The 27,559-nt window shown below is 53.8% G+C and overlaps 2 protein-coding genes across 10 annotated transcripts in view; one reads left to right on the forward strand and one right to left on the reverse strand.

Annotated features, from left to right (window-relative positions):
* Nucleotides 1-4,877, reverse strand: part of LOC132385487 (uncharacterized) — a 19,850-nt gene extending 14,973 nt beyond the window's left edge. Inside the window, exon 1 of the mRNA XM_059957593.1 lies at nt 4,576-4,877. Within this exon, the coding sequence (XP_059813576.1) occupies nt 4,576-4,797 (222 nt within the window). The 5' untranslated portion in view covers nt 4,798-4,877. The remainder of the gene's footprint in view (nt 1-4,575) is intronic.
* Nucleotides 1-27,559, forward strand: part of LOC132385484 (methyl-CpG-binding domain protein 1-like) — a 237,946-nt gene that overhangs the window by 55,120 nt on the left and 155,267 nt on the right. Inside the window, exon 1 of one of the 9 annotated variants that reach the window (XM_059957584.1) lies at nt 13,822-14,027. The exons of 6 other annotated variants lie outside the window; for them this stretch is intronic. The gene's annotated coding sequence lies outside the window, so the exon portion shown is untranslated. Of the gene's footprint in view, nt 1-13,821; nt 14,028-15,466; nt 15,523-27,559 lie in introns of those variants that run through there. 2 more of the 9 variants (XM_059957585.1, XM_059957586.1) reach the window with 2 other exon arrangements.

Below are 27,559 nucleotides of genomic sequence, written 5' to 3' on the forward strand. Positions count from 1 at the left end.
TCTCTCACTGTGTGCAGTCTGTGTGACTGTCTTAGTGCGCACATCTGTCTTTGTTTTTTCCTGACTCTGCCTCTGTGTCTCTCTCTGTCCCTCAGTGTCTTTCCATCTGTGTGTGTGTATCCTCACTGTCTGTGTGTTTCTCACTCTCTCTCCCTCCCCCTGTCCCTCTATCTGTCTCTCTGTGTATTTCTGTCTCTCTCCCTCTCCCTCTCTCTGTCTTTCTGATTCTGTCTGTGTGTGTTTATCTCTTGCTGTCTCTCTCTCTCTCTCTCCCTCCCCCTCTCTCTGTCCATCAGTGTCTTACTGATTCTGTCTGTGTGTGTATATCGCTTGCTGTCTGTCTCTCTCTCTGTCACCTTCACACGAGACGCTCTCAGCACCATCCTGAGTGCACACACAGCCTTCAAAGGTCATGCTGAGACTCTGAGGCTGAGGCAGATCTGTTGAAACATTAATGCCTGACAGATCTCCTGGGCATTCAGTACGCAGCGCACCAGGCTGTTAATAGGGAAGGAATGTTTCTGGGGAGGGAAGGGGGGGGCGGAGATTTGTTGTGCTCTGCAGGCGCACGTTCGTTTAACACCTCATGTTCAGGACAGAGACTCTCTGAGCACAGAACGGCTCCTGGCATGCACTGTACCCATGCTCTGATGTGATTAAGCACCCCGTCGGTCGGCGGTAATGTGTACGGCTTGGTGGGACGCTCGTTTCAGTGTCTCTCCCCACCCCAAGTCCCAGATCATTTGCAGGTGTTCCACCCGCAGTATTCGTGGCATTTCTGCAAATTGGATTAAACGTTGCAAAACCAGGAAAGGTACAAGGCTTTGGGGAGAGAGAGCAGGGCTGTGAGATTAGTCTGGGGACTGACACAGGACCGTGTGTAGAGAGCAGGGTTATGGGTTGTTTGGGGATTGACAGAGGGCTGTGGAGAGAGGGCAGGGTTTTGGGATTAGTTTGGGAATGGATGGCTGTGGGGAGAGAGTGGGACAGTGGGATTAGTTTGGGGACTGACACAGGGCTGTGGGAAGAGAGTGGGATTAGTTTGGGAACTGACGGCTGTGGGGAGAGAGTGGGACAGTGGGATTAGTTTGGGAACTGACGGCTGTGGGGAGAGAGTGGGACAGTGGGATTAGTTTGGGGACTGACACAGGGCTGTGGGGAGAGAGTGGGATTAGTTTGGGAACAAGGCTGTGGGGAGAGAGTGGGACAGTGGGATTAGTTTGGGGATTGTCACAGGGCTGTGGGGAGAGAGTGGGACAGTGGGATTAGTTTGGGGTCTGACACAGGACTGGGGAGAGAGTGAGACAGTGGGATTAGTCTGGGGTCTGATACAGGACTGTGGGGAGAGAGTGGGACAGTGGGATTAGTTTGGGGACTGACAGGACTGGGGAGAGAGTGGGACAGTGGGATTAGTTTGGGGATTGTCATAGGGCTGTGGGGAGAGAGTGGGGCAGTGGGATTAGTTTGGGGACTGACATGGCTGTGGGAAGAGAGTGGGACAGTGGGATTAGTTTGGGGACAGACTCAGGACTGTGGGGAGAGAGTGGGACAGTGGGATTAGTCTGGGTACTGACACAGGACTGTGGGGGGAGATCAGGACAGTGGGATTAGTTTAGGGACTGACTTGGGACTGTGTAGAGAGAGTGGGACAGTGGGATTAGTTTGGGGACTGACTCAGGACTGTGTGGAGAGAGTGGGACAGTGGGATTAGTTTGGGGACTGACACAGGGCTGTGGGGAGAGAGTGGGACAGTGGGATTAGTTTGGGGACTGACACAGGGCTGTGGGGAGAGAGTGGGACAGTGGGATTAGTTTGGGGACTGACATGGCTGTGGGAAGAGAGTGGGACAGTGGGATTAGTTTGGGGACAGACTCAGGGCTGTGGGGAGAGAGTGGGACAGTGGGATTAGTCTGGGTACTGACACAGGACTGTGGGGGGAGATCAGGACAGTGGGAGTAGTTTGGGGACTGACACAGGACTGTGGGGAGAGAGTGGGACAGTGGGAGTAGTTTGGGGACTACCACAGGGCTGTGGGGAGAGAGTGGGACAGTGGGATAAGTGTGAGATACCAACCCCAGTGCATATAGAGGCAGAACAGTTGGAATGGCTTTGGTTGCCCAGGTGGTTCTGAGCCAGGACTGAAGGAGTTAAGAGCACAGATTGTGTGGTCTGGGGGCTGATCCTGTCAGGATGTGTGAGAGCGCTCAAGCATTCAGTAAAGCTGGGAATTACGAGGAAGATGAGTGATTCCTGAGATCAGCCTGGTGGGGGTGGGGGTGGGGGTGGGGGCGGTGCCAGGCTAAGACTCCAGTTGCCGGAGGGAAGATCTGGCACAGGGGGGTGAGGTGGGTGGGTCATGACCCAGGGACTGTGGAAGAAACTCAGTGGGTCAAAGCGCTCACCACCCCCTTATGTTTAACTCATTGGTCTGTTAAGCATCTCCATGCTGGTGGGAAGACAGTCAAGAGCCATTCAGCCCTTGTTTCCACCCCCTTCCCGTTCCTCAGCAATGGCCATGAAATGGTATGCCCCCTTTTGGACCAGGCTTAGTTGTAAAAAGCTGGATCCTGGGTCTGCGCCACGCATTGGGAAACTGCGTTACCTGGAACGTAGAGTGGTACCGCCCTCCGGCTGTTCGGTACTGAGAGACGACTGAATTATTGGAGTAAACATTTTTCCTGATTCGTGTTGGTAACGGGTACGCGCTGGGCAATTTACAGTGTGGGAGAGAGAGCCCTCCGCGTGTGGGAGGTCTATTCGATGGTTCCATTGTTGCTCTTCCTCCATTCTCACGTAACATGGCCCACCTAGTCTGCGTTGGTCACAGTGCTGAATTGAATGAGTCTCCTCTGCTTGCACAAGGTCCATCTCCCTCCGTTCCCTGCACATCCATGAGTCTGTCCCACAGCTTCTATCCTATCTGCGTCCACCACCGCCTGGTAGCACATTCCAGCCACCCAACACTCGTTGTGTAGAAACATAGACCCTGCACATCTCCTTTTAAACACCCCCCCCCCTTAAATGCATGCCCTCTAGCAGTCGAAGTTGCAAGTTCCCAAGTACCCTGGGAAAAAGGTACCGCCTGTCTACACTATTTACACCTCTCATCAATTTTTCAAACTTCTATCCTGTCACCTCTCACCCTCCGCCCCCCCCCCCCCCCAGAGAAATCAGCCCAAGCTCGTCCAACACACACAAAATGCTGCAGCAACTCAGCGGGTCAGGCAGCATCTATGGAGAGGAATAAAGAGTCGATGTTTCGTGCCGAGACCCTTCATCAGGGCTGGAAAGGAATAGGTTGGTGGTGGGGAAGGGGTGGGGAGAGCTAATTAACATTACCAACCTGCTAGCTTTTGGGATGTGGGAGCAAATCATGGGGGAGAGGGTGACAGAGACAGAACATAGAACATTACAGCATAGGAAAAGGCCATTTGGCCCATCCTGTCTGTGCTGAACACTATGCCAAATTAAACTAAAGACCTTATGCCTGCACATGCTCCCTATCCCTCCATTTCCTGTCTGCCTGTGTGTTGATGTAACAGCCTCTATCGTACCTGTCTCCACCACCACCCCTGGCAGCACAATCCAGGCATCCAACACTCCGTGTGAGAAAAATACTTGCCCCACACATCTCCTTTGAACTTACCTTGAAGCACGTCCTCTAGAATTTGACATTTCTACGCTGAAGATTCTGACTGTTTACTCTGGTATACCTGCCTCTTGTAATCTTATAAATGTTTACCAGATCTCCCCTCAGTCTCTGTTGCTCCAGAGAAAACAACCCAAGATTGTCCAACCTCTCCTGATAGCTCTGAGTTAACTCTATGATCCGGGCAGCATCCGAGTGGACCTCATCTGGACCCTCTCCAAAGCCCCCACAGCCTTTTATTAGCTCCTCTCCCCCCATATCTAATAAAGTGGCCACTGAATTTATGTGCGTGGTCTTCTGCTGCTGTAGCCCATCCACTTCAAGGTTTGACGTGTTGTGCAGTCAGAGATGCTCCTCTGCACACCACTGTTGTAACACATGGCTATTTGAGTTACTATCTCCTTCCTGTCAGCTTGAATCAGTCTGGCCGTTCTCCTCTGACCTCTCTCATTAATGAGGCGTTTTCACCCACAGAACTGCCGCTCACTGGATGTGTTCTTTTGCTTTTCACACCATTTTCTGTAAACTCTGCTGTGTGTGAAAATCCCGGGAGAGCATCAGTTACTGAGATACTCAAACCACCCCATCTGACACCAACAATCATTCCACTGTCAAAGTTCTTCCTGTACTCTGATGTTTGGTCTGAACAACACTTGAAAATCTTGACCATGTCTGCATGCTTTTATGCATTGAGTTGCTGCCACTTGATTGGCTGATTAGATATTTGCATTAATGTTCAGGTGTACCTAATAAAGTGGCCACTGAGTGCACTGGGGGGCAGAGTTTTAAGTTAGGGGGGTGGGGAATCTTTAAAGGAGATGGGCGGGGCAAGTTTTCCCCCCACACAGAGAATGATAAGCGTAGCCAGGAGACGGGGTGCGGTCAGGCAAAATGGTAGCAATGAAGGGGCATTTAAACAGACTCACGAACAAGGCCAATAACAGACAGTCTAGCGAGATTCTGCAGATGCTGGAAATCCAGAGCAGTACACACAAACTGCCGGAGGAACGACGCGTCAGGCGGCATCTGTGGAAGGAAAATAAACAGTCGACGTTTCGGGCTGAGATCCTGACGAACACTGACTGCTTATTCCACTCTGTAGTTGAGGCAGGTGTCAGTAGATTAGACGTCAAGGTCAGCACAGACATCAGGGCAGAGTGGCCTGATCCGGGGATATTCCCATCCTGAGCATTCCTTCACTTTATTTCTGCGTATCGACACACAATATGCCCATCCACAACAAAATCTTTCTGAATGCTCACAAGACTGAGAAAGGGGGAGATGAGAGTGAGGAGACAGTATTCGAGGGAGGGAGGGAGAGGAGAGGTATGGTTTGTGGAAGGGTGGTGTACAGTGCAGGGTTTGCATGGTGATTAGACAGCGGGCCAGGGAGAGACGTGCTGCTGTGTTCGTGGGTAGTGAGGCATAGGCAGGAGCATGGAGAACACGCCAGAGACCTCGGTTACTGCCAACCTGCTGGGTCGAGCCGCCAGCCCTCTGGCTGTACGGATGCAGCCCGGCGTCCGCCGGAGACACTGGCCGCTGGTGTGGCGGGGAGTGCGTCAACAGAGGAGGGCCTGAGGAGAAGAAAGACCTCCATTGAGGATCCTGCCTGACCACATCTCTCAAACATTCCCGCATCGTGCACAGCACACACTCCCGGCTCTGAAGGCAGCCACTGTTGGCTGCGCAGATGCGGAAGCCGTTTCCTCTGCTCACACCTGGTGTTTGAGGTGGGGGGAATTCAGGCCAGGACTTCCCCTGCGCTCTCTGCTCAGGTTTCAGTAACACTTCCACCTCTCTCCACTCTCCCTGGCTTTTCTTTCCAGTCTCTCAGTCACGTTCTCTCTCTCCCCTCTTCCCCTCTCTCTGCCATCTCTCTCCCCCTCCCTCTCCTCCCCCTCTCCCTCTCCCCCTCCTCCTCTCCCTCTCCCCCTCCTCCTCTCTCCCCCTCATCCTGCACCTTGCCTCCCCTCCCTTTTTCTCTCTCTCTCCTTTCTCCCTCTCCACTGCTTATCCTTTTTTCTCCCTCACCCTCATCTCTCTCTGTCCTCTCCCTCACGTCCCTCTTTCTGTCTTTCACCTCTCTCTCTTTCCCCTTTCCCCGCTCTCTTTCTCTCTCTCTCCCCTCTTTTCCCCTACTCTCTCTTCCCCCCTCTCTCTCCCTTTCTCTCTGTTCCCCCTCTCTCCCCCCCCCCCATCTCTTTGCATTCTGTCTGCAGTGTTTTCCACTGACACAGCAACAGAGCTGATGGTTTTTCCTTTTGCGTGTTGCCCCTGGGGGGAACGCCTCTCAGGGTCCTGTGTGGTGGGTGAGGAGTGGGTCTGTGACTCGCCCTGCGTTGTGGCTGTGTCTGTTCCCACTGAGCTGGCAGATTCGTTCTGTGTCGCTGCCTGAACGCGCATCAGGAGTTGTGGTGGGGGAGGTGGTAGGTGAGGGAATAGACAGAGAGCTCAGTCGCAGTAAATGTGAAGCAACTGACTTCTCCGGTTCATGTAATATCCTCTCCTTGGCCTGTGTGTGATTCCATCCCATGTGTTACAGAGCAGGCTCTTCAGCCCATCAAGATCATTACACACCTGTCCAGACTATTCCCACTTACCTGCCTCAAAGCCACACTGCACTCAGCCCTCTCATCTCTGCTAACCCAAGCTGCTCATCTAAGCCAGTCCCACCTACCTGGCTTTGGCCTGTAGCCCTCTAACCATCTGCAAAAGTCTTAGGGTAATATCTATTGGTTCAAGTAACATTGATTATCAAAAGTACGTATGCAATATGCAGCTCTGAGATTTGTCGTCTTCAGGCAGCCACAAAACAAAAGAAACCATGGAAGCCCTGCCCACCCCCATGTGCAAAAATAAATAAATCATGCCAATAGCAACAAGAACATCAGCACCCCCCCCCCCCATGCAGAAAAACCTAACAAATCGAGAGTTAACAGCACCTCGAAAGAACGGGTAGAAACAGAATTTGAAAGCATAATACTGTAAGAGTCCACAGTCCAATCCGTAAATTACAGAGCATCGGTAACAATCCTCCGACTTTTGCACAGTGCTGTGTTCGTCAACGCGGAGCGGAGGGTGAGTTTGTAAATCTGGCGGGAGCAAAGGGTGTTGGGAATGGTGCGGGTGGAGTGCCACGGGAGCAGTGTGGGACAGGTGGCAGAGAAGGAGTGGTGGGGCGCGGGGGGGGTGTGGTGGGTGAGGGATGGCGTGGGTGTAGACACACCCAGCCCTGAGACACCAGGCAAGGTCATTTGATTCCAAACAATTGGTTTATTGATCGTTACAGAATGTCTCTTTGGTGCTTCCTGTTCCCTCCCCTCTCCCTTTCCCTTTTCCAAACATGATTCCCCTCTCCCTGCCCCCTTCCCACTCTTAGTCCACAATGGAGACCCAGATCAGAATCAGGTTCATCATCACTCACACATGGCACAAAATGCTATTAAATCTCTTCCCCTTCACCTTAAACCTGTGCCCTCTAGTTCTTATTCCCCAACCCTGGGGAAAAAGACTCTGACTGCCATCTTACCTACACCCCTCGTGGTTTCATACACCACTACAGCTGGCAGGGTAGATGCGAGAGCCGAGGCTCCCCTTCCCTCGGCTGGCCTGCAGGTCATCCTTGGGCACGGTGTAGCACCTGGTTAGCCACCCAGTCAAGGTCACATGATATCCACCATCTCCCATGACTTCACAAGCCCTGGTTATTTAACCACAGTCTCCAGTATTGATAACGGCTGGGGTCACCCGCCTTGTAAAGACCACTTCTGCAGAGAAATCTGTCAAGAACAGCCATGGGCATGGAAAGCCCAGGATCGTCCACGTCATATGACATGGCACATAATGATGATATCAGGTCACCTCCAGGGAAAACAGTCCAACCCTGTCCAGTCCCGGGAGCATCCTGGTGAATCTTTGCTGGCCCCCGCTCCTCCTCCAGCATAATGACAGCTTCCTATAACCAGGCAGCCAGAGCGTCCCAACTTGGTACTCAGTGCTCCCCTCCCCCCAAACCATCTCTGCTCTCTGTCAACTGCCTGGACTCTTCGCCCAGCACGAGCTGAGTGTGGTTGTCCCTGCTCCAGCCCTGACAATGGCTGGTGGAGGTTAAACAGAAGGGCTTCTGCAGATGCTGTAAACCCAGGGCAACACACGCAAAATGCTGGAGGAACTCAGCAGGTCAGGCAGCATCTATGGAAATGAATGAGCAGTCGAAGTTTCAGGCCGAGACCCTTCTCCAGGACCAGAAAGGAAGGGGGAAGACGCCAGGATTAAATGGTGAGGGGAGGGGAAGGAGGGTAGCTAGAAGGTGATGGGTAAAGAGCCAGAGAGGAAGGAATCTGATGGGAGAGGAGAGTTGTCCACAGGGAGAGGCGATAGGCAGCTGAGAAGAGGTAAGGGGACAGAGTGGGGAATTGAAGAGAGAGGGAGAAATTGATGATCACGCCAACAGGTTGGAGGCTAGCCAGACGGAATACAAGGTTTTGCTCCTCCACCCTGAGGGGGGCCTCATCATGGGACAAGAGGAGGCCCTGGATCGACATGTCAGAAGAGGAATAGGGGTAGGAATTAAAATGTTTGTGCACCAGGGAAATTCTGCTCTTTGCGGAGTGAGCAAAAGTGTTCAACAAAGATATTGCCCCAGTCTATGATGGTCTCACTGGTGTAAAGATGGCCCGCCACGTTCTCCTGCCTAATCCCATTCTAAGCCGCCAGCGGAAGTTGTGGCAGCAGGCTGTGTCTGAGCAGGAGCTGAGGAGTGGTTGGTAGGGACGTGTTGGGCCAAATGGCCTCTCTTTGTGCTGTACGACTCTGTGACTCATCTGCTAAAGCCGAACTATGGGATTCCCTGGGATTAGCAGCCAGCTGTCACTTGCAGGCGCCGGTAGTCGGTGCAGCCTCCCCTCTCCCCGGGGCTGTAGTCCTGTGGGGAGGGGGGCTGCGGGAGGTGGGTCGGAAGCTTTTTACTGCCGTTGGAGGAACCAGCTGCAGTACTGTGGCCTTGTCTTCCCCTGCTGCCCGGAACCCACATCTCCTGTGTCAGCTGGTGGAGGCTGTAGAAAGGGTTAAACGGATGTGGCTGCATTTTCTTGCTTTGAACAAAGGAGAGAGTGTGTGTGTGTGTGTGACTGTGCTTTTCAGTGTGAGTGTGTTTGTGTGTGACTGCTTTTCAGTGTGAGTGTGTTTGTGTTTCCATCTGTGTGTGTGTATGTGTGTGTGTGACGGTGCTTTTCAGTGTGAGTGTGTCTGTCCATCTGTACAAGTGTGTTTGTGTGTGTGTGTGTTTTAGTGTGCTTGTGGCATGTGTGTTAATGTGTGTGTATGAACGTTTTGGTGTGTGTATGTTTGTGTGTATCTGCATGTGTACGTCTCTCTCTCTCTCTCTCTCTCTCTCTCTCTCTCTCTCTCTCTCTCTCTCTCTCTCTCTCTCCCTCCTCCCCCTCCCCCTCTCTCTCCCCCTTCTCCCTCCCTCTTACCTTCCCTCTCTCCCCTTCTCTCTCTCCCCCCTCAACCCTCCTCTTCCTCCCTCTGCTCCTTCCCTCCTTTCTCCCCTTCTCTCCCCCTCTCCCCTTGTTTACTGGAGTAGCAATACCGCTCCCTCTCACCGATTAGTGGTCACACTCTGATGGAACAGGACGGTTTCCCAGTATGCTCTGGTGGGGGGTGGGATCATGGGGCAGATTCTCACTGGGGTTGGTGGGTAGGAGCCGGGCCCCTGTGGCAGTGGGGAGAGTGAGGCCACAGAATGACCGCTGGGAGGGCATAGAGCTGTAGGGTTTGGGGGTTCACACACTGCTCAGGGTGTAGGTGGTGTGCCCAGCCTCCCAAAGGGAGGGGAAGCGGGCTACAACCCACATCTCTGACAGGCACCCCGTTACCGCCGGAGTAGATGGGTTCAGGACTGGGTTTATAGCCTTTCTGCAGGGAGGGGTGGAGGGGGGGAGAGAGAGAGAGAGATGGAAGGGGAAGGGGAGATGGGTGGGAGGTAGAGACAGGGGGGAAGGGATGGAGGGAGGAGGATGGAGACCGAAAGATGGGGGTGGAGAGGGGGAAAAAGGAGGTAGAGGGAGAGATGGAGGAGGGATGGGGATGGGAGCAGAGACAGAGAGAGCTATAGGGGATGGATGCAGAAGGAGGATGGGATGGGCAGAGAGAGAGGTGCAGGGTGGGGGAAGCAAATGAGTGAGGTCTCTCCGTGATCCAGGCTCCAGGCCAGGAGGGACATCTGCTGTGTCAGCCCTGGGTTTCGCGAGGGCCAGTGGGGGAGTGAGGGGAGAGGTGAGCAGTCGAATGTTCACTCCCTTCCAGTTGGCCGCTTCCCAATACCTCCCTTCCCTGTCTTCATTGCTGTCTTGTCTCCCCTGGGCTTCTAACGAGTTTGCCAGGGTCAGATTCCCAGTGGCAGCCCTCCATGTGACCGGGGAGGGAGGGAGGGAGCTGGAGAGCTGGTGGCAGTGTGAATTTCTACTCTATTCCCTGGGTCTAACGATTCCCACCCTTCCACCCACCCAAACTGCCGGAGTCTCCTGGGGCATGGGAGTCAAACCTGCGTCCAAACGAGCCCAGGAGGTGGGAGGACAGTCAGTCAACCCCAGATGGCTCAGCGCCACCGAGCGTCATACTGTCAAGAGCTCTCTGCAAAGTCGACTCTCTGGCCCCTTTTCTTTTCGAAATAGTAAGTGCTTCTGAAGCAGTAAGAGTGGGGATTCTGTATGTAAACAGCTGTCTGTCACGGCAGCGTCTGGCACTGGGGAGCAAGTCTGTGCACAGAGCCCTTGTATGTGTGTTTGAGTCTGTATCTGCGTGTCTTTTTTATGTGCATCTGTATGCGTTCGTCTGTGTGTGCACGCATGTGTGCCTGTGTGAGTGTGCGCGGGCATGTGTGCATCTATATATATCTCTGTGTGTGTCTGTGTCTGAGCGTCTTTATGTGCTTTCTGTGTTTATGTGCTTCTGTGTGTGTGCATCTGAATGTCTCTGTGTGCCTGTATGTTTGTGCATGAGTGTGTGTGTGAATCTGTGTGAGAGTGTGCGCGTATGTGTCTGCGAGTCTCTGAGCGCGGTTCTTTGTGTGCGCGTGCGTGTGTGCTTGTGCGTTGTCCAGCTGATCGAGGGAGATTGCAAGAACCTTCCCGGTTAATGATTAGTTGGTGGTGAATAGGTGTCAGCTGTTTTCTCCATGGGTCCCGTGCTTGCTTCTCGGAAGCTCGTCCCGTTTGCCTGGAGACTTGGGGAGCGCCATGCTGCGGGGAGGGGGGGAGCGGCGAGTAGGAAGCACGAGCTGCGGGGGGTGGGTATCGAGGAGGGAGGGGTGATGAGTGAGCTTAGCACGGTGGCTGGGGCGGGTATTTTCAGGGGTGTGCTGTACTGTTGAGCTGTTGAGTGTAGCTGTATCTTGCGGAGTTTCAGATGGTCTCACAGACTTCAGAGCCGGCACCTTGTTCACCAGGCAGGTTTCACCTCCGGGCCCTCTCCCCAGCACTGGGTCCGTCCCCTCTCTGCTTCGGCCAGTCCAGTACCCGTCCAGATAGTTCTTTAGTGTAGCGAGAGTCCGCACCTCCACCACCCCCTCAGGCCGTGCAGTGCGTTCCCTGGGTCTGAAGATTAGATTTTTATTTATCACGTCGGGGTACATCGAAATGTGTCATTTACGTCAGTGACCAACACAGTCCGAGGTTTGAGGCTCGCAAGCTCCCCGCCCCCATTCTGACAACTTACGACAGGAGCACCTTTGAGAGTGTCCCATCTGGCTGTATCATTGTGTGGTTTGGGACCCGCGAGGCGTCGGACCCCAAGACCCTACAGAGGATCACCGGGGTCTCCCTCCCCAGCTATTTGTGACATTTACTGGGAGCATTTCAGACAAGCATTATCAAGCATTGCTAAGGATCTCCCCCCCCCACCCCCCCAGCTCATCCCACAACTGTCAGGAAGGAGGTACAGGCGCATCAGGACGAAGACTGCCAGACTGGGTAACAGCTTCCTCCCCCCCAGGCTGTGAGACTAATGAATACCCTGCCACCGCTGAGGTCTCGTCACTAGGAAGCAAGCTGTTTACTGTGTACCTGTGCTGCGCGCTACATGCATTTTGAATTATATTTGTTAACTTGTTTTGTTTTATGCACTGTGTTTTGTGCACTGTCTTGCTACACTTTGCCCAAGTGTGACCTGCAGGCTGACAGAGAGAAGGAACACATTTTGTATCCGTTTCGCTGGCGCGACAGCGTGGTCCAGAGGGACGTTGTTTCGTTTGGTTGTATATACATACAGTTGGATGACAGTAAACTTGGACTTGATGTACTGGGGGCAAGTTTCGCCACAGCTCTGGGTTTGTTCGTCGTGTGCTGTGTTGTATTACATGGGCGATCGTGGTTATCCTATGATTGTTCTTGGCAAATTTTCCTGCAGAAGTGGTTTGCCATTGCCTTCTTCTGGGCAGTGACCTTACAAGGTGGGTGACCCCCCCCCCCCCACCAGCCATTACCAATACTCTTCAGAGATTGTCTGCCTGGCGTCAGTGGACTTGTGATGTGCACCAGCTGCTCATGACCGTCCACCGCCTGCTCCCGTGGCTTCAAGTGACCCTGATCTGGGGGGGCTTGGCTGGTGCTACACCTTGCCCAAGTGTGATCTGCGGGCTGACAGAGAGAAGGCACACGTTACACCTCCTTTGGTCGAGACGTATCTTCACCTCGCTCCCCTTACACTTTCTGATGCCAGTATGGAAGGCCTGCAACTCACCAACCCTCACCCCATATGTTTTTGGACTGTGGGAGGAAACTGGAGCACCAGGAGGAAACCCAAGTGGCTAGGGGGCAGACGTAGAAACTCTTCACAGGCGGCGACAGGAATTGAACCAGGACCGCTGGTACCATAAAGCGTGGCCCTGCCACACCCTTTGGCAGCTCTGCCATAGGGTAAAGTTCCGTACTCTCCCACCCGATCTCCGCTGATCACTCTGTCCACCTCTACCAGGTACCCCGCTCCAGGGAAAACGGACCCAGTCTCTAGTCTCTCCTCGTAACCGAAATGTCCTGGAGAATCTCCTCTGCACCCTCTCCAGTGCAGTCACCTCCTCTCTTTCTAACCAGTCCAAATGATCAGTGAGACCAGCCCCCATTCACCCTCTGTGTCCTGAGACCATAAGACATAGCAGCAGAATTAGGCCACTCAGCCCATCAAGTCTGCTGCACCATTTCATTACCCCTCTCAACCCCATTCTCCTGCCTTCTCCTCATAACCTTTGACGCCCTGACTTACCAAGAACTTAACAGTCTCCACTTTCAATATATCCAATGACTTGGTCTCCACAGCCATCTGTGGCAGTGAATTCCACAGATTCACTACCTTCCACCTAAAGAAATTTGTCCTCGTCTCTGATCTGAAGGAATGTCCTTGTATTTTGAGTCTGTGCCCTCTGGTCCTTGACTTGCCCACTGGAGGAAACGTCTCCCCACATCCATTCTGTCTAGTCTTTTCAGTATTCAATAGGTTTCAGTGAGATCCCCACCCCCTCCTCATTTTTCTGAACTCCAGTGAGTGCAGGCCCAGAGCCATCAAACGCTCATCGTATGTTAACCCTTTCATTCCTGGAATCATTCTCATGTTGGGGATGGTCGGGTGTGGGGAAGCTGTCAACCAAAGGACCCAGTGTCAGGGTGCCCCCTTGGACTGTGCCATTGAGGGTATGAAAAGTGTGGACACAGGTGGAGTTTGCATCTCTGTATGTGTGTTAGAGTTTGTGCCAGTGTGTGTGTATGTGTGAGATTGTGTATATATCAGTCTGTAAGTGTGTGTCTGTGTCTGGGTGAGTGAGTGAGTGTGTCATTGTGTATATATCAGTCTGTGAGTGAGTGAGTGTGTGTGTGTATGTACACACTGAGCGCCTCTCCTGCCTGGCTCTCCGCTGCTGTCAGTTATCCAGCTGATTCCTCCTTTTGACAACCCAGTAATTAGCCGGCGAGGGAGGGTTGTTTGCTTAGTCACCACGGTCTTCCTCCTTAAATCCCCCTCCCTCCTCAGTCTATGTGTGTGTCTCTCTCTCTCTCTCTCTCTCTCTCCCCCCCTCTCCCCCTCTCTCTCTGTTCCTCTGTCTCTCTTCCTCTCCCTCCCTCCCTCCCTGAATCAGCTTGTTGGCAGACCTTTATCCCCGGCACATCCGCCCGCCTCCCTCCCTCCCTCCACTCCTCACTCCGTGTGCAATCACCTGCCTGGCGATTCTGCTCGGCAGGCGACGACCAACAACTTCTCTGCTCTGAGGATCGTGTTTCGGCTGCTAACGCGCACTGGCACCTGGCCGCTCCGACATCTGAGTATCGTCAGTGTGACGACCGGCTGGTGGGGAGGGCTACGGTGAGCCTGCCTCTAGCTGAAGGTGACGGGATGATGGGACTGCGTGCTCCGGGAAGGAGGGGAGGTGTTTGCCTTGGTTGTTAGTGGCAATGAATACTTGTGTGTTGGGATGAAGAGTAGCAGGGCGGGGGTGGGGGGGTGAAATCCCCCCCACATGTACGCGCTCCCGACAGTTGGCATTATGCGTGTCAACCCTCAGAAGGGGAGGGGAGATGGGGTTGGAGTTTAACACCATCCCTCACACCCTCACTCATCTCGTCTCTGGGCTAGATCACCTCAGTGGGGCAGTTGGGGTGACTGGTGGCAAGGTCAAGCGAGAGGTTCGCGATCGTGCCCCAACCTCAGTTTTGCCTTTCACCCTTCACCTCACTCCCCACCTACACCCTCCTCTTGCTCCCCCCCTCAGCCTCCCTTTCCCAGAATACCCCAGGCTGACCCAGTGGACGTCCTGCCTTCACATCCTCTCGATCCCACTTCTCCTAGCTGGCCAACTCTAGATATTGACCCCTCACACCCTCCCCCCTACCATTCTTCTCTTCCCTATACCCTCTCCTCTCCCTTTCCCCTCTCCCTTTACCTCTCTCCTCTCCCCTTTCCATCTCCCCTCCCCTCTCTCCACTTCCCTCTCTCCCCTCCCTTCTCCCTCCCTCTCTCCCCACTCTCCCCTCCCCCATACCCCTACCCCTTCTCCCATCCCCCTGTCCTCGTTCCTCTCCACTTCCCTCCCTACTCCTCTCTCCCTTCTGTTTCCATCCTCAGTCCCCTCTCCCCTCCCCATACCCCTTACTCCTCCCCTCCCCTCCCCTACTGCTTCCCTCCCTTCTCCCTCTCCCCCCTCCTCTCTCTCCCTTCTTCCCTCCTCTCTCGCTCTGCCCTCTCCCCTCCCATTCCCCCTCCTCTTGCCTCCTCCCTCTCCCACCCCCCTCTCCCCTTCTTCCCTCGTCCCTCTACTCTCTCCCCTTCCCTGCTTATCCCCTCCCCTCCTCCCACATTCCACCCCCTCCTCTACCTACGTTCCTACACCCATCTGTCCCTCCACATTACTCTCTGTCCATCTATTTCTCTCTCTCTTTCTTTCTGCCTCCCTCAACTTTACACTCCTCTCTCCTGTCCTTATTTCTTTTTCTCTCTCCCCCCCCCCCCATTCTCTCTATTTGTTCCTGCTTTTGTCTCCACCCCCTGAAGACACTCCTTGAACAAGCCTCCCAGGCAAATTGTCCGGCCTGCTGCCCCGCTCCCTGCTCACTGCAGCCTCGACGAGTGTCAGGCTGTGCCAGTCGTCCCCTCTCGGAGCCTCCCCATATTAAAGACCTGCCCGACAGGTTATTGTGCAGGGCGAGGCTCTGTCGCTGTGGGGTGTGCCGTGCAGGGGAGGGGAAGGGCGGTCAGGGATGAAAGACTTGCTCTCCTTGGCTGCAAGGCATTCCAGTGTGCGTCACGAAAGGTCTCGGAGACAGAGCACAATTCATTACCGAGCAGAGTGCTGAAGCAACTCAGCGGCTCAGGCAGGATCTACGGTGAGGAGTAAAGTCTGCACGGCCCGGGTAGAGTTGGGGGGGGGGTGTGGAGTTGCCCAGCCTCAGAATACAAGGACGTTCCTTTAGATCAGAGATGAGGAGGAATTTCTTTAGCCAGAGGGTGGTGAATCTTTGGAATTCACTGTCACAGACAGCTGTGGAGGACGTCATTGGGTGTATTTAAAGCGGAGTTAATAGATTCTTGAGTAGTCAGGACGTCAAAGGTTATGGGAAGAAGGCAGGAGAAAGCGATTGAGAGTGATAGTGTATCTGACGTGACCGACTGGCGGGGAAGACTCGATGGACTGAATGGCCTAATTCTGCTTCTATGTATTATTATTATTATTAATATAGTCTTGTGTTTATAAAATCATTTCCTCCGTTCTGGTGATTTTGGCCAGATGAGGCACGAAGCTATCACAGCTCGAGCCATCGGAGTTGGAAGTTCAATCTCGGCGTTTGTATTTCCTCCCCATGACCGCCAGTCTCCCACGTCCCAAAGACGTACCAGTTAGCAGGTTAATTGGCCTGGGATTGGGCTTGGTCCCTCACCTCGGAATATAATTTCTAAATGGTACTTGGTGGCACCGGGCAGTGGGGTGGTTCATGACAGTTCACCCCCCTCCCTCAGACGAGCGCCGTTGACAGGCCGCTGTCTGCATCTCGTGGTCAGAGTGCTTCACACATCATTCACCCACCCACCCACCATCCTCCTCAGCTGGTCTCACCTATCACCTGGCGACTTGTACTCCTCGCCCTCCTCCCACCACACCTTCTTGTTCTTCTGATGTCCCCCTTCCTTTCCAGTCCCGATTAAGGGTCTCGACTGTTTATTCCCCCTCCATAGATGCTGCCTGATCTGTTGACTCCCTCCAGAATTTTGTGTGTGCATTGCTCTGGATTTCCAGCATCTGCAGAAACTTTTGTGTTTCGGGGGAGGATAGAGGCTTTGGGACGGTCACTGAAATGTGCAGGGAAATGGATCGCGTTCGGGCAGAAGAAATTAGCTTTGATTCAAATGTTGTGCTCAGCCTAGACACTGTGGGCGAAGGGCCTGGTCCTGTTCTGTACCGTACTGTAGCACGAGAGAAGGCGAAGGGAAAATTCCCCAGAACATGGCATGGGATGGATGGTTCTCACCCTTCCTCTCTCAATGCTCCTCCCACAGGACAGCGCTCCCTCCTCACTGCCCCCCTACAATGCGGCGCTCCCTCCTCACTGCCCTTCCTACAGCACGGCACTCTTTCCTCATCCCCCTCCTGGCGCTCCCACCTCAACACCTTCCCGCAGCGTGGCACTCCCTCCTCCCCTCCTGCAGGCTGGCGCTCCCTCCCGCAGTGTAGTGTTCCCTCTCATTCTCACAGCACGACGCTCCCTCCTCGCCACCCCTCCCACAGCACGGTTCCCCCTCCCGCTGCAGATGATATGCTGGTATCAGCAATCCATTACTGCCTCCTCTGGGACTCTCGTCTCCATTGGCACGCAGGCTACTTACAGCAGACCCAGTGGGTTGCTGTTGTACCACCCAGAGCCCGTGACCGTCCTCTGTCCAGAAACCTTTGGGGTGAGGGTGGGTCCGAACCTATGCTTTCCCCAACTCTGGGGAGGGGTGGCGGTGCGGAAAGACATGCCGTCACGCTTTGCCCCGGTGCCCCGGAGACGCGATTTTCCCAGCAGCCGACGTGAGTCGGAGAGAATTCCCTTGCCATTGTCTCCCCGGCCTCTAACAAGGCTGCCTTTGTTCTGCTCTCTTTAAGAGCTTTTGTGTCCTGTCCCCGCCAGCGTCCTTGGAACTGGAGGGAACGGTGTCCTCTTCCGTCTCGGGCAGATTCGGGGCGGGGGGGAGCGGAAATCAGTGGTGCTGTGTGTCACCACTTTCTATACGGTTCCGGAGACCAGGGGTTCGATCCCCACTTCTGCCAGGTGTGTGTGGCCCAGTGAACGAGGGGGCTCTGAATTAGCATCAAAATCAAGTTCCGTATCACCGGCGTGCGTCGTGCAATTTGTTGTTTTGTTCAGTAAAAGCGCAGTGGTGCGTGCGACGCTCTGCAGTACTGGTTCGAATCCCGCTGCGGCCTGTGAGGAGTTTGGACGTTCTCCCCGTGACCGTGTGGAGTTTTCTCCGGCCGCTCCGCTTTCCTCCTGTAGTCAAAGATACGTCGTTGGTGGGTTTGATTGGTCATTGTGTATCGTCCAGCAATTGAGTTCGGGTTAGATCGGGGGTAGCTGGGCTTTGAAGGGCCTGCTCCTCACTGTATCTCAATGGATAAATAGTTTAGTGCAGACAGAGGAATAGTGAGATGCTGTTTGCGGACTATTCACAGAGTTCTGATGGCGGAGGGGAAGGAGCTGTCCCTAAATCGTTGAGCATGGCTCTTCAGGTTCCTGTACCTCAGGGGCTCCCAGCCAGTGAGCCTTCCCCGTTAACCCGTGGAGCCCCTGCCTCCTCCCCCGCGGTAGCAATGAGAACAGGGCCCGCCCCAGATGGGGAAGGTACTCGGAGATGGTTGCTGCCTTATTGTGGCATCACCTCTTGAAGGTGTCCTCTATGGTGGGGAGGTCGGTAGGTTAATCAGCCCGGGGTGGGAGGGTTGATGGAACGAGTGTATGTGTGTGTGTGTGAGGGTGGGGAGGTCGGTAGGTTAATCAGCCCGGGGTGGGAGGGTTGATGGAAAGAGTGTATGTGTGTGTGTGTGAGGGTGGGGAGGTCGGTAGGTTAATCAGCCCGGGGTGGGAGGGTTGATGGAAAGAGTGTATGTGTGTGTGTGTGAGGGTGGGGAGGTCGGTAGGTTAATCAGCCCGGGGTGGGAGGGTTGATGGAACGAGTGTGGGGGTGGGGGTGGGGAGGTCAGTAGGTTAATCAGCCCAGGGTGGGAGGGTTGATGGAAAGAGTGTGTGTGAGGGTGGGGAGGTCGGTAGGTTAATCAGCCCGGGGTGGGAGGGTTGATGGAACGAGTGTGTGTGTGAGGGTGGGGAGGTCGGTAGGTTAATCAGCCCGGGGTGGGAGGGTTGATGGAAAGAGTGTATGTGTGTGTGTGTGAGGGTGGGGAGGTTGGTAGGTTAATCAGCCCGGGGTGGGAGGGTTGATGGAACGAGTGTATGTGTGTGTGTGTGAGGGTGGGGAGGTCGGTAGGTTAATCAGCCTGGGGTGGGAGGGTTGATGGAACGAGTGTGTGTGTGTGTGTGTGAGGGTGGGGAGGTCGGTAGGTTAATCAGCCCGGGGTGGGAGGGTTGATGGAACGAGTGTGTGTGTGTGTGTGTGTGTGTGAGGGTGGGGAGGTCGGTAGGTTAATCAGCCCGGGGTGGGAGGGTTGATGGAACGAGTGTGTGTGTGTGTGAGGGTGGGGAGGTCGGTAGGTTAATCAGCCCGGGGTGGGAGGGTTGATGGAACGAGTGTGTGTGTGTGTGAGGGTGGGGAGGTCGGTAGGTTAATCAGCCCGGGGTGGGAGGGTTGATGGAACGAGTGTGTGTGTGTGTGTGTGTGTGTGAGGGTGGGGAGGTCGGTAGGTTAATCAGCCCGGGGTGGGAGGGTTGATGGAACGAGTGTATGTGTGTGTGTGTGAGGGTGGGGAGGTCGGTAGGTTAATCAGCCCGGGGTGGGAGGGTTGATGGAACGAGTGTGTGTGTGTGTGTGTGAGGGTGGGGAGGTCGGTAGGTTAATCAGCCCGGGGTGGGAGGGTTGATGGAACGAGTGTGTGTGTGAGGGTGGGGAGGTCAGTAGGTTAATCAGCCCGGGGTGGGAGGGTTGACGGAAAGAGTGTGTGTGTGTGTGTGTGAGGGTGGGGAGGTCGGTAGGTTAATCAGCCCAGGGTGGGAGGGTTGATGGAACGAGTGTGTGTGTGTGTGTGAGGGTGGGGAGGTCGGTAGGTTAATCAGCCCGGGGTGGGAGGGTTGATGGAACGAGTGTGTGTGTGTGTGAGGGTGGGGAGGTCGGTAGGTTAATCAGCCCGGGGTGGGAGGGTTGATGGAACGAGTGTGTGTGTGGGGGTGGGGAGGTCGGTAGGTTAATCAGCCCGGGGTGGGAGGGTTGATGGAACGAGTGTATGTGTGTGTGTGTGAGGGTGGGGAGGTCGGTAGGTTAATCAGCCCGGGGTGGGAGGGTTGATGGAACGAGTGTGTGTGTGTGGGGGTGGGGAGGTCGGTAGGTTAATCAGCCCAGGTGGGAGGGTTGATGGAACGAGTGTATGTGTGGGGGTGGGGAGGTTGGAATGAAATGGGATAGGTGTAAGAGAGAGGTTAGAGGGCAAGCGGAGGCTCCCTATCACTGCCCATCTGTGTCAGTATCCTAGACACAGAGCCCCTCGATGTGCACTCTGCTGAAGACGAGAAGGCATAGCAAGAGAATCAGACCATTCTGCCCATCGAGTCTGCGCCATCATTCCATCATGGCTGATTTATTATCCCTCTCAACCCCATTCTCCTGCCTTCTGCCCATAACCTTTGACACATTTACTAATTAACAACCCATCAACCTAAGTATGCCCATATCCTTGGCAGCGAATTCCACACATTCACCATCCAGCGGCTGAAGAAATTCCTAATCTCTGTTCTGCAGGACGTCCTTCTATTCTGAGGCTGTGCCCACGGTTCCGAGACTCCCCCACTATAGGAAACATCCTCTTCACGTTGACTCTGTCTATCCTTTTCAATATTCGATAAGCTTCAATGAGATCCTCCTCCTCCCCCTCCCATTCTTCTAAACTCCAGCAAGTGCAGGCGCAGTGCCAACGCTCCAACGCTCCTCATACTGTGGAATAACCCTTTCATTCCCGGAATCATTCTCGTGAATTTCCTCTAGACCTTCTCCAGTGTCAGCATATCCTTTCTCAGATAAGGGGCCCAGAACTGCTCACAATACTCCTATTGTGAGCAGCCTGACCAATGCCTTTCGATCTTCAGCATTACATCCTTGCTTCTGTAGGATCGCTGTCACCCGTCCCACAATCTCTTTGACCTGTTACTGTCAGGAAGGAAGTGCAGGAGCGTCAGGACTAGGACTGCCAGACTGAGTAACAGCTTCTTCCCCCCCCCCCCCCCCCCCACAGGCTGAGAGACTGTTGAATACCCTGCCAGCACCGAGGTCTCGTCACCAGGATAGCGAGCTGTTTACTGTTTGCCAGTGCTCTGCTTTTATTTGAAATTATATTTTGTGAACTTTCTTGTATATTTTTGTTTTCTGTGATGTACGTTAAGTGAGCGCACGTGGTCCAAAGGAACGTTGTTTTGTTTGGTTGTATATTTGTATGATTGGATGGCAGTCAACCTGAACTTTAGGGTTGGGGTTTCCTCTGCGCAGAGATCTGGGCTGCCCCCTCCCATCGCCGGTGCTTCCTGCGTTCCCTGTCCGTATGCCTGTTCTGCCTGCGCGCGCACGGCTGCACGTTGGTGCTGTGCACAGGGTGGTGATGGAGTCTCAGGTAGGATTAGTTTTGAGAGCCAGGCGTACAGCATAGAACACGACACACGTCAGACGCCTGCTGCCTTTGACAAACATTGCACGGTTCCAACTGTGGCTGCCTGTAAGGAGCCCAATCTCAAGGTTCTTTGATAATAAACGTACTTTGAACTTTGGAAGGTACACAGAGGATAGTCTTACACCAGCGTGGCGTCGCTATTACAGGTCAGGCGTCAGAATTCAATCCTGGCGCCCTCTGCACGCAAGTTTGTACCTTCCTTCCTGTGTGCGCACGAGGTTTCTCCAGGTGCTCTGGTTTCCTCCCACGGTCCAAAGGCAAACTGATTAGTAGGCTGATTGGTCATTGTAACTGGTCGTGTGATTGGGCTGGGGTTAAATAACGGGCTCGAAGGGGCTGAATGGCCTGTGCCACTCTGTATCTCTAAATAAATAGATAGATACTGGAGGAACCCAGCAGGTCAGGCGGCATCTACGAAGGAGAATAAACAGTCGACATTTCCGGCCGAGGACTGGAAAGGCAGGGTGCAGAAGCCAGAATAAGAAGATGGGAGGAGGGGGAGGAGATAAGGTGAGACGGGGTGAGGGGGAAGCTAGGTGGGTGGGGGGAGGTGGGAACCAGAGGGAGGTAATGCGCTTGTCATGAGGGTCGGAGATGGGACAAGAGGGTTGAGAGAGCCACCAGAATGGTGGCAGACAGGGAGGAGAGGTTCCTAGAAGTTAGGGAAGTGGATGCACTCTCATTTTTTTTAGAGGTACAACAAGGAACAGGCCCTGCCCACCCAACCAGCTGCATCACCCAGAACCTATCTATTTCACCGGAGCCTAATCACAGGGCAATTTGCAATGGCTGATTCATCTACTAACTGGTATGCCTTTGGGATGTGGGAGGAAACTGGAGCACCCTAGGGGGAAGCCACTGGGCGGTTCAGGGGGAAAACGTATAAACTCCTTACAGATGGTGCCATGACTGGTCTCTGAACTCGGGAGTGGTGGTAGTGTCTTGCCAGTCGGTAGGTGCCTGTTTGTGCCATCAGGCTGGAAGGCTGCCTAATAGCAGCATGAGCTGTTGCTCCTCCAGCTCGAATCTGGCCTCATTGTGGCTTTCTAACTGCCCATTACACTGCTGGTGTAGGCAGCAATGAAGGTCCTCCATCTCTGGTGGTGTCCAGGGCTTCCTTCAACGTTTCAGCAGCTTTATCTCGGACCCCCATCATGGCAAACACACAGAAAATGCTGCAGGAACTTAGCAGGTCCTGATGAAGGGTCTCAACCTGAAACATTGACCGATTATCCCCCTCCATAGACCTGTGAGTCCATAAGACATAGGAGCCTACTCCACCATTCAATCATGGCTGATCCTTTGGCTCCCTCATCAGCCCCACTCCCCAGCCTTCTTCCCGTCACCTTTGATGTTCTGTCCACACCTTGGACAATCTTGGTTTGTTCTCTCTGGACTGGTGGAGACTGAGGGGAGATCTGGTAGAGGTCAGAAAATACCAGAGTAAACAGTCAGAATCTTCAGCGTAGAAATGTCAAATTCTAGAGGACGTGCTTCAAGGTAAGTTCAAAGGAGATGTGTGGGGCAAGTATTTTTCTCACACGGAGTGTTGGATGCCTGGATTGTGCTGCCAGGGGTGGTGGTGGAGACAGGTACGATAGAGGCTGTTACATCAACACACAGGCAGACAGGAAATGGAGGGATAGGGAGCATGTGCAGGCATAAGGTCTTTAGTTTAATTTGGCATAGTGTTCAGCACAGACAGGATGGGCCAAATGGCCTTTTCAAATGCTGTAATGTTCTATGTTCTGTCTCTGTCACCCTCTCCCCCATGATTTGCTCCCACATCCCAAAAACAAGCAGGTTGGTAATGTTAATTAGCTCCCCCCTCCCCTTCCCCACCACCAACCTATTCCTTTCCAGCCCTGATGAAGGGTCTCGGCACGAAACATCGACTCTTTATTCCTCTCCATAGATGCTGCCTGACCCGCTGAGTTGCTGCAGCATTTTGTGTGTGTTGGACGAGCTTGGGCTGATTTCTCTGGGGGGGGGGGGGTGGCGGAGGGTGAGAGGTGACAGGATAGAAGTTTGAAAAATTGATGAGAGGTGTAAATAGTGTAGACAGGCGGTACCTTTTTCCCAGGGTACTTGGGAACTTGCAACTTCGACTGCTAGAGGGCATGCATTTAAGGGGGGGGGGTGTTTAAAAGGAGATGTGCAGGGTCTATGTTTCTACACAACGAGTGTTGGGTGGCTGGAATGTGCTACCAGGCGGTGGTGGACGCAGATAGGATAGAAGCTGTGGGACAGACTCATGGATGTGCAGGGAACGGAGGGAGATGGACCTTGTGCAAGCAGAGGAGACTCATTCAATTCAGCACTGTGACCAACGCAGACTAGGTGGGCCATGTTACGTGAGAATGGAGGAAGAGCAACAATGGAACCATCGAATAGACCTCCCACACGCGGAGGGCTCTCTCTTCTGGCGCCAGCTTTTGTGCGTGCATGTTTCCACCTTGGCGAGCACGTCCATCGCTCCCACACTGTAAATAGACCACCTACACGTGGAGGGCTTCTCTCTTTTCCTGAAGACAGGCTGATCTATTGGGTTAATTACCCATGTGTAGGCAAGTGGGTGGAAGCAGCAACAGGTGGTGGGGGGTAAGAGTTCTGGGGGAGGGGCTGATCAGCGAGTTCACCCACTAACATAGCCCTAGTAGCGCAGTGGTGAGCACGACTCCGTACGATACCAGCAGTCCGGGTTCAAATCCTGCTGCTGCCTGCAAGGAGATTGTACGTTCTCCCTGTGACCATGCGGGTTTCCACCTACAGTCCAAAGACACCGGTCATTATACCTTGTCCCGCGATTAGGCTAGGTTTAACTTGCGGATTGGGCCTGTTCTGCACCATATTGTGAAATAAATAAATAATCGTTTCCTGTCGGAGTCACCTTATGTACAGACACTCCTGTACCTAGTGTCACTTTATGGACATACAATCGATTTATGTATATAAGCTATCTTGTGTATTTATATTTATTGGTTTTTTTAATTATTTGCTTTTTATCTGATTGTGTTTTTGCTGCATTGCAAGTAGAGTAACATTATTTTGTTCTGCTTTACACTTGAGTACTGGAAATGACATTAAACAGTCTCGAATCCTACCTCTTGAGTAGCCTTGCCCACTAGGAGGAGGTCGCTGTGTTTGTTTCCCTTGGCTCCTCCTGCCTCCTCCAGAAATCCCCAGGCATGGCTTGCGAAAGCAGGGCCTTTGGCCCGAAAGGTGAGCGCCGGCCAGGCCTCCCACACCCCCCACCCTCCCCATGTCTTGGCACACCTCCTTTGCATATTCCCCCACACCCCCCCCAACCGACCCTGGTGCGCCAGACATCTCCCATGAGCTGTGCCCACCATCTTAGGCAAAAGACCTCTCAGGCACACTGAGCCCTGGCGGAGGTAAGTGTGTGTATTTGTGTGTGTAAATGGGCATGTCAGTGTGAATTTGTGTCTGTGTGTGTGTTTGTGTGTGTAAATGTGCATGTCAGTGTGAATTTGTGTCTGTGTGTGTGTTTGTGTGTGTAAATGGGCATGTCAGTGTGAATTTGTGTCTGTGTGTGTGTTTGTGTTTGTGTGTGTAAATGGGCATGTCAGTGTGAATTTGTGTCTGTGTGTGTGTTTGTGTGTGTAAATGTGCATGTCAGTGTGAATTTGTGTCTGTGTGTGTGTTTGTGTGTGTAAATGTGCATGTCAGTGTGAATTTGTGTCTGTGTGTGTGTTTGTGTGTGTAAATGGGCATGTCAGTGTGAATTTGTCTGTGTGTGAATGTGTGTGTGTAAATGGGCATGTCAGTGTGAATTTGTGTCTGTGTGTGTATAAATGTGCATGTGAGTGTGGATTTGTGTCTGTGTGTGTGTAGCTATGTCTGTGGTGTGTGTAGGCATGTCTGTGTGTCTCTATGAATGTTTGTGTAGGTAGGTATGTGTGAGTGTGTGTCTGCATGTGAGCGTAGGAGTGTGTCTGTGTGAGTGTGTGTGTGTCTGTGTGTGTGTGAGTGTGTATGTAGGTATGTGAGTGTGTGTCTGTGTGTGTGTGAGTGTGTATGTAGGTATGTGAGTGTGTGTCTGTGTGTGTGAGTGTGTATGTAGGTATGTGTGAGTGTAGGAGTGTGTCTGTGTGTGTGAGTGTGTAGGAGTGTGTCTGTGTGTGAGTGTGTGTCTGTGTGTGTGTGAGTGTGTATGTAGGTATGTGAGTGTGTGTCTGTGTGTGTGAGTGTGTATGTAGGTATGTGTGAGTGTGTAGGTAGGTGTGTGTGAGTGTGTAGGAGTGTGTGTCTGTGTGAGTGTGTAGGTAGGTGTGTGTCTGTGTGTGTATGAGTGTGTATGTAGGTATGTATTAGTGTGGGAGGAGGGTGGCCTGCGGTGGATCACAGAGCACAGGATGTGTACACCCTGGCTCAGAGCTCTGCTCTGGACCAGTTCCAGCCCTGGCTGTGAACCAGGGCTCAGGGACGCTTTCATAATTCATCCGCCCGCCCGACGGAGAAGTCTGCCGAGGACGTGCATGCAAAGAGCAAACAGAATGGGGGCAGGGGGTGGCTGAGGACTCACCCCACAGCCACAGCTCATTGATTTTACTTCCCTCCCCCTGCACCCCACACACCATATTCTGTCAGAGGGTAGCCAGTCTCTGAGTTTATCCTATGTCCCCATTTCCCTCCCCTCCCCCTGTCCCCCACCTCTCCCTTCCCCCCCACCTCCCCTCCCTTCCCCCTCACCTCCCCTCCCTTCCCCCTCTCCCATTCCCTCCCCACTCCCCTCCTCTCTCTTCCCCTCCCCTATTCCCCCTCACTCCTCCCCTCCCCTATCTCCCTTCACTCCTCCCTTCCACTCCTCTTCCCTCACCCCACCTCTCCCCTCCCTCACCCCTCCCTTCTCCCCTACTCACCTCCTCCCTTTCCTCTTCTTCCCTCCTTTCCTCCATCCACTCTCCTTCCCCTCCTCCCCCTCCCACACCCCCCACCCCTCTCCTGTACCTCCACACCCCAATCTCCCCCTCTTCCTTTCTCTACCTGTTACCCCTCTCTCTTCCCCCTCCCCCATATATCTCTGGACCATGTCCCCTCCCCTTACACTGATCTCCCCCCCCCCCCCCCCCCCGCCCTCTCATAGCCACAGTGGTGCCGTCACCTCCTCAGCCGGCTCGGTGTAAAACGTCAGCAGCCGTGTGTGTTTATTGTCTGTGTGGAGATGTGTGCTGTGCAAGGCTGGGAGAGAATCCGTGGCGGGTCTGCCAGTAAACCGGGTTTATTCTCGCCACACGTACTGGGAACCTTGCCGTCCATACAGATCGCTTCGCCGCGTCACCACTCCGAGGGGAAAAGCAATCGCAGAAAGCAGAATCGAGTGTCACAGTCACACAGAAAGTGCAGCGCAGGCAGAGAATGGGATCAGGATGAGGCAGCTTGTGGGGGTTCAAGAGCCCATCCTGTCATACTGGGGAGGTCCGTTCAAGATTCTGATAACAGCGGGGTGGAAGCTGTCGGGTATGAGTCTGGTGCTACGTGCTTTTGGGCTTTTGTATCTTCTGTTCAGAGTCAGAATCAGCTTTAATGTCACCGGCATAGCTGGGGAAATTTGTTGTGTTGTGGCAGCAGTATAATGCAATACATAGTCGTAAAAACTGTGAGTTACAATCAGAAGTACATATAAAGAATAAATTAAGTAAGTAGTGCCGACAAAGAGAAGAAACAAAAACTGAGTTAGTGTTGGTGGTTCCAGTGTCCACTCAGAAATCTGCTGGCAGAGGGGAAGAAGCTGTCCCTGAATTGTTGAGTGTGGGTCTTCAGGCTCCCTCCCTGATGGCAGCAGTGAGAAGAGAAAATGTCCAGGGTGGACAGCGTATTTAATACAGGCAGAGATAGGTGTACACAAAGTCCACGCAGGGGAGGCTGATTTCCGTGATGTGCTGAACAGTGTTGGTAACTCCCTGCGATCACGGGCAGAGCGGTTGCCGTACCGAGCCATGATGTAATACAGGTAAACGCGGTGGTGAAGGAGGCACCGTGCACTGCAGGGCCTTTCAATAGTATCAGCAGGGTCGAAGTTTTACATGCGAAGTCTCTCTTGTATGCCTCAGTATGGCGCTCCCTCCTCACCGGTCCTGTTGCAGTGCAGCGTTTCCTCCTCGTCACCCCTCCCGCAGCACAGTGCTTTCTCCTCACCACCCATCCCTCGGTGTGCCAGGCTGTCTTCACCACCCATCCCTCAGTGTGCCAGGCTCTCCTCACCACCCATCCCTCAGTGTGCCAGGCTCTCCTCCCCACCATCCCGCGGTGTGCCAGGCTCTCCTCACCACCCATCCCGCGGTGTGCCAGGCTCTCCTCACCACCCATCCCGCGGTGTGCCAGGCTCTCCTCACCACCCATCCCGCGGTGTGCCAGGCTCTCCTCACCACCCATCCCGCGGTGTGCCAGGCTCTCCTCACCACCCATCCCGCGGTGTGCCAGACTCTCCTCACCACCCATCCCTCGGTGTGCCAGGCTCTCCTCACCACCCATCCCTCGGTGTGCCAGGCTCTCCTCACCACCCATCCCACGGTGTGCCAGGCTCTCCTCACCACCCATCC

Source organism: Hypanus sabinus (genome assembly GCF_030144855.1).
Source record: "Hypanus sabinus isolate sHypSab1 chromosome 24 unlocalized genomic scaffold, sHypSab1.hap1 SUPER_24_unloc_20, whole genome shotgun sequence".
In the NCBI taxonomy this organism is placed as follows: domain Eukaryota; kingdom Metazoa; phylum Chordata; class Chondrichthyes; order Myliobatiformes; family Dasyatidae; genus Hypanus; species Hypanus sabinus.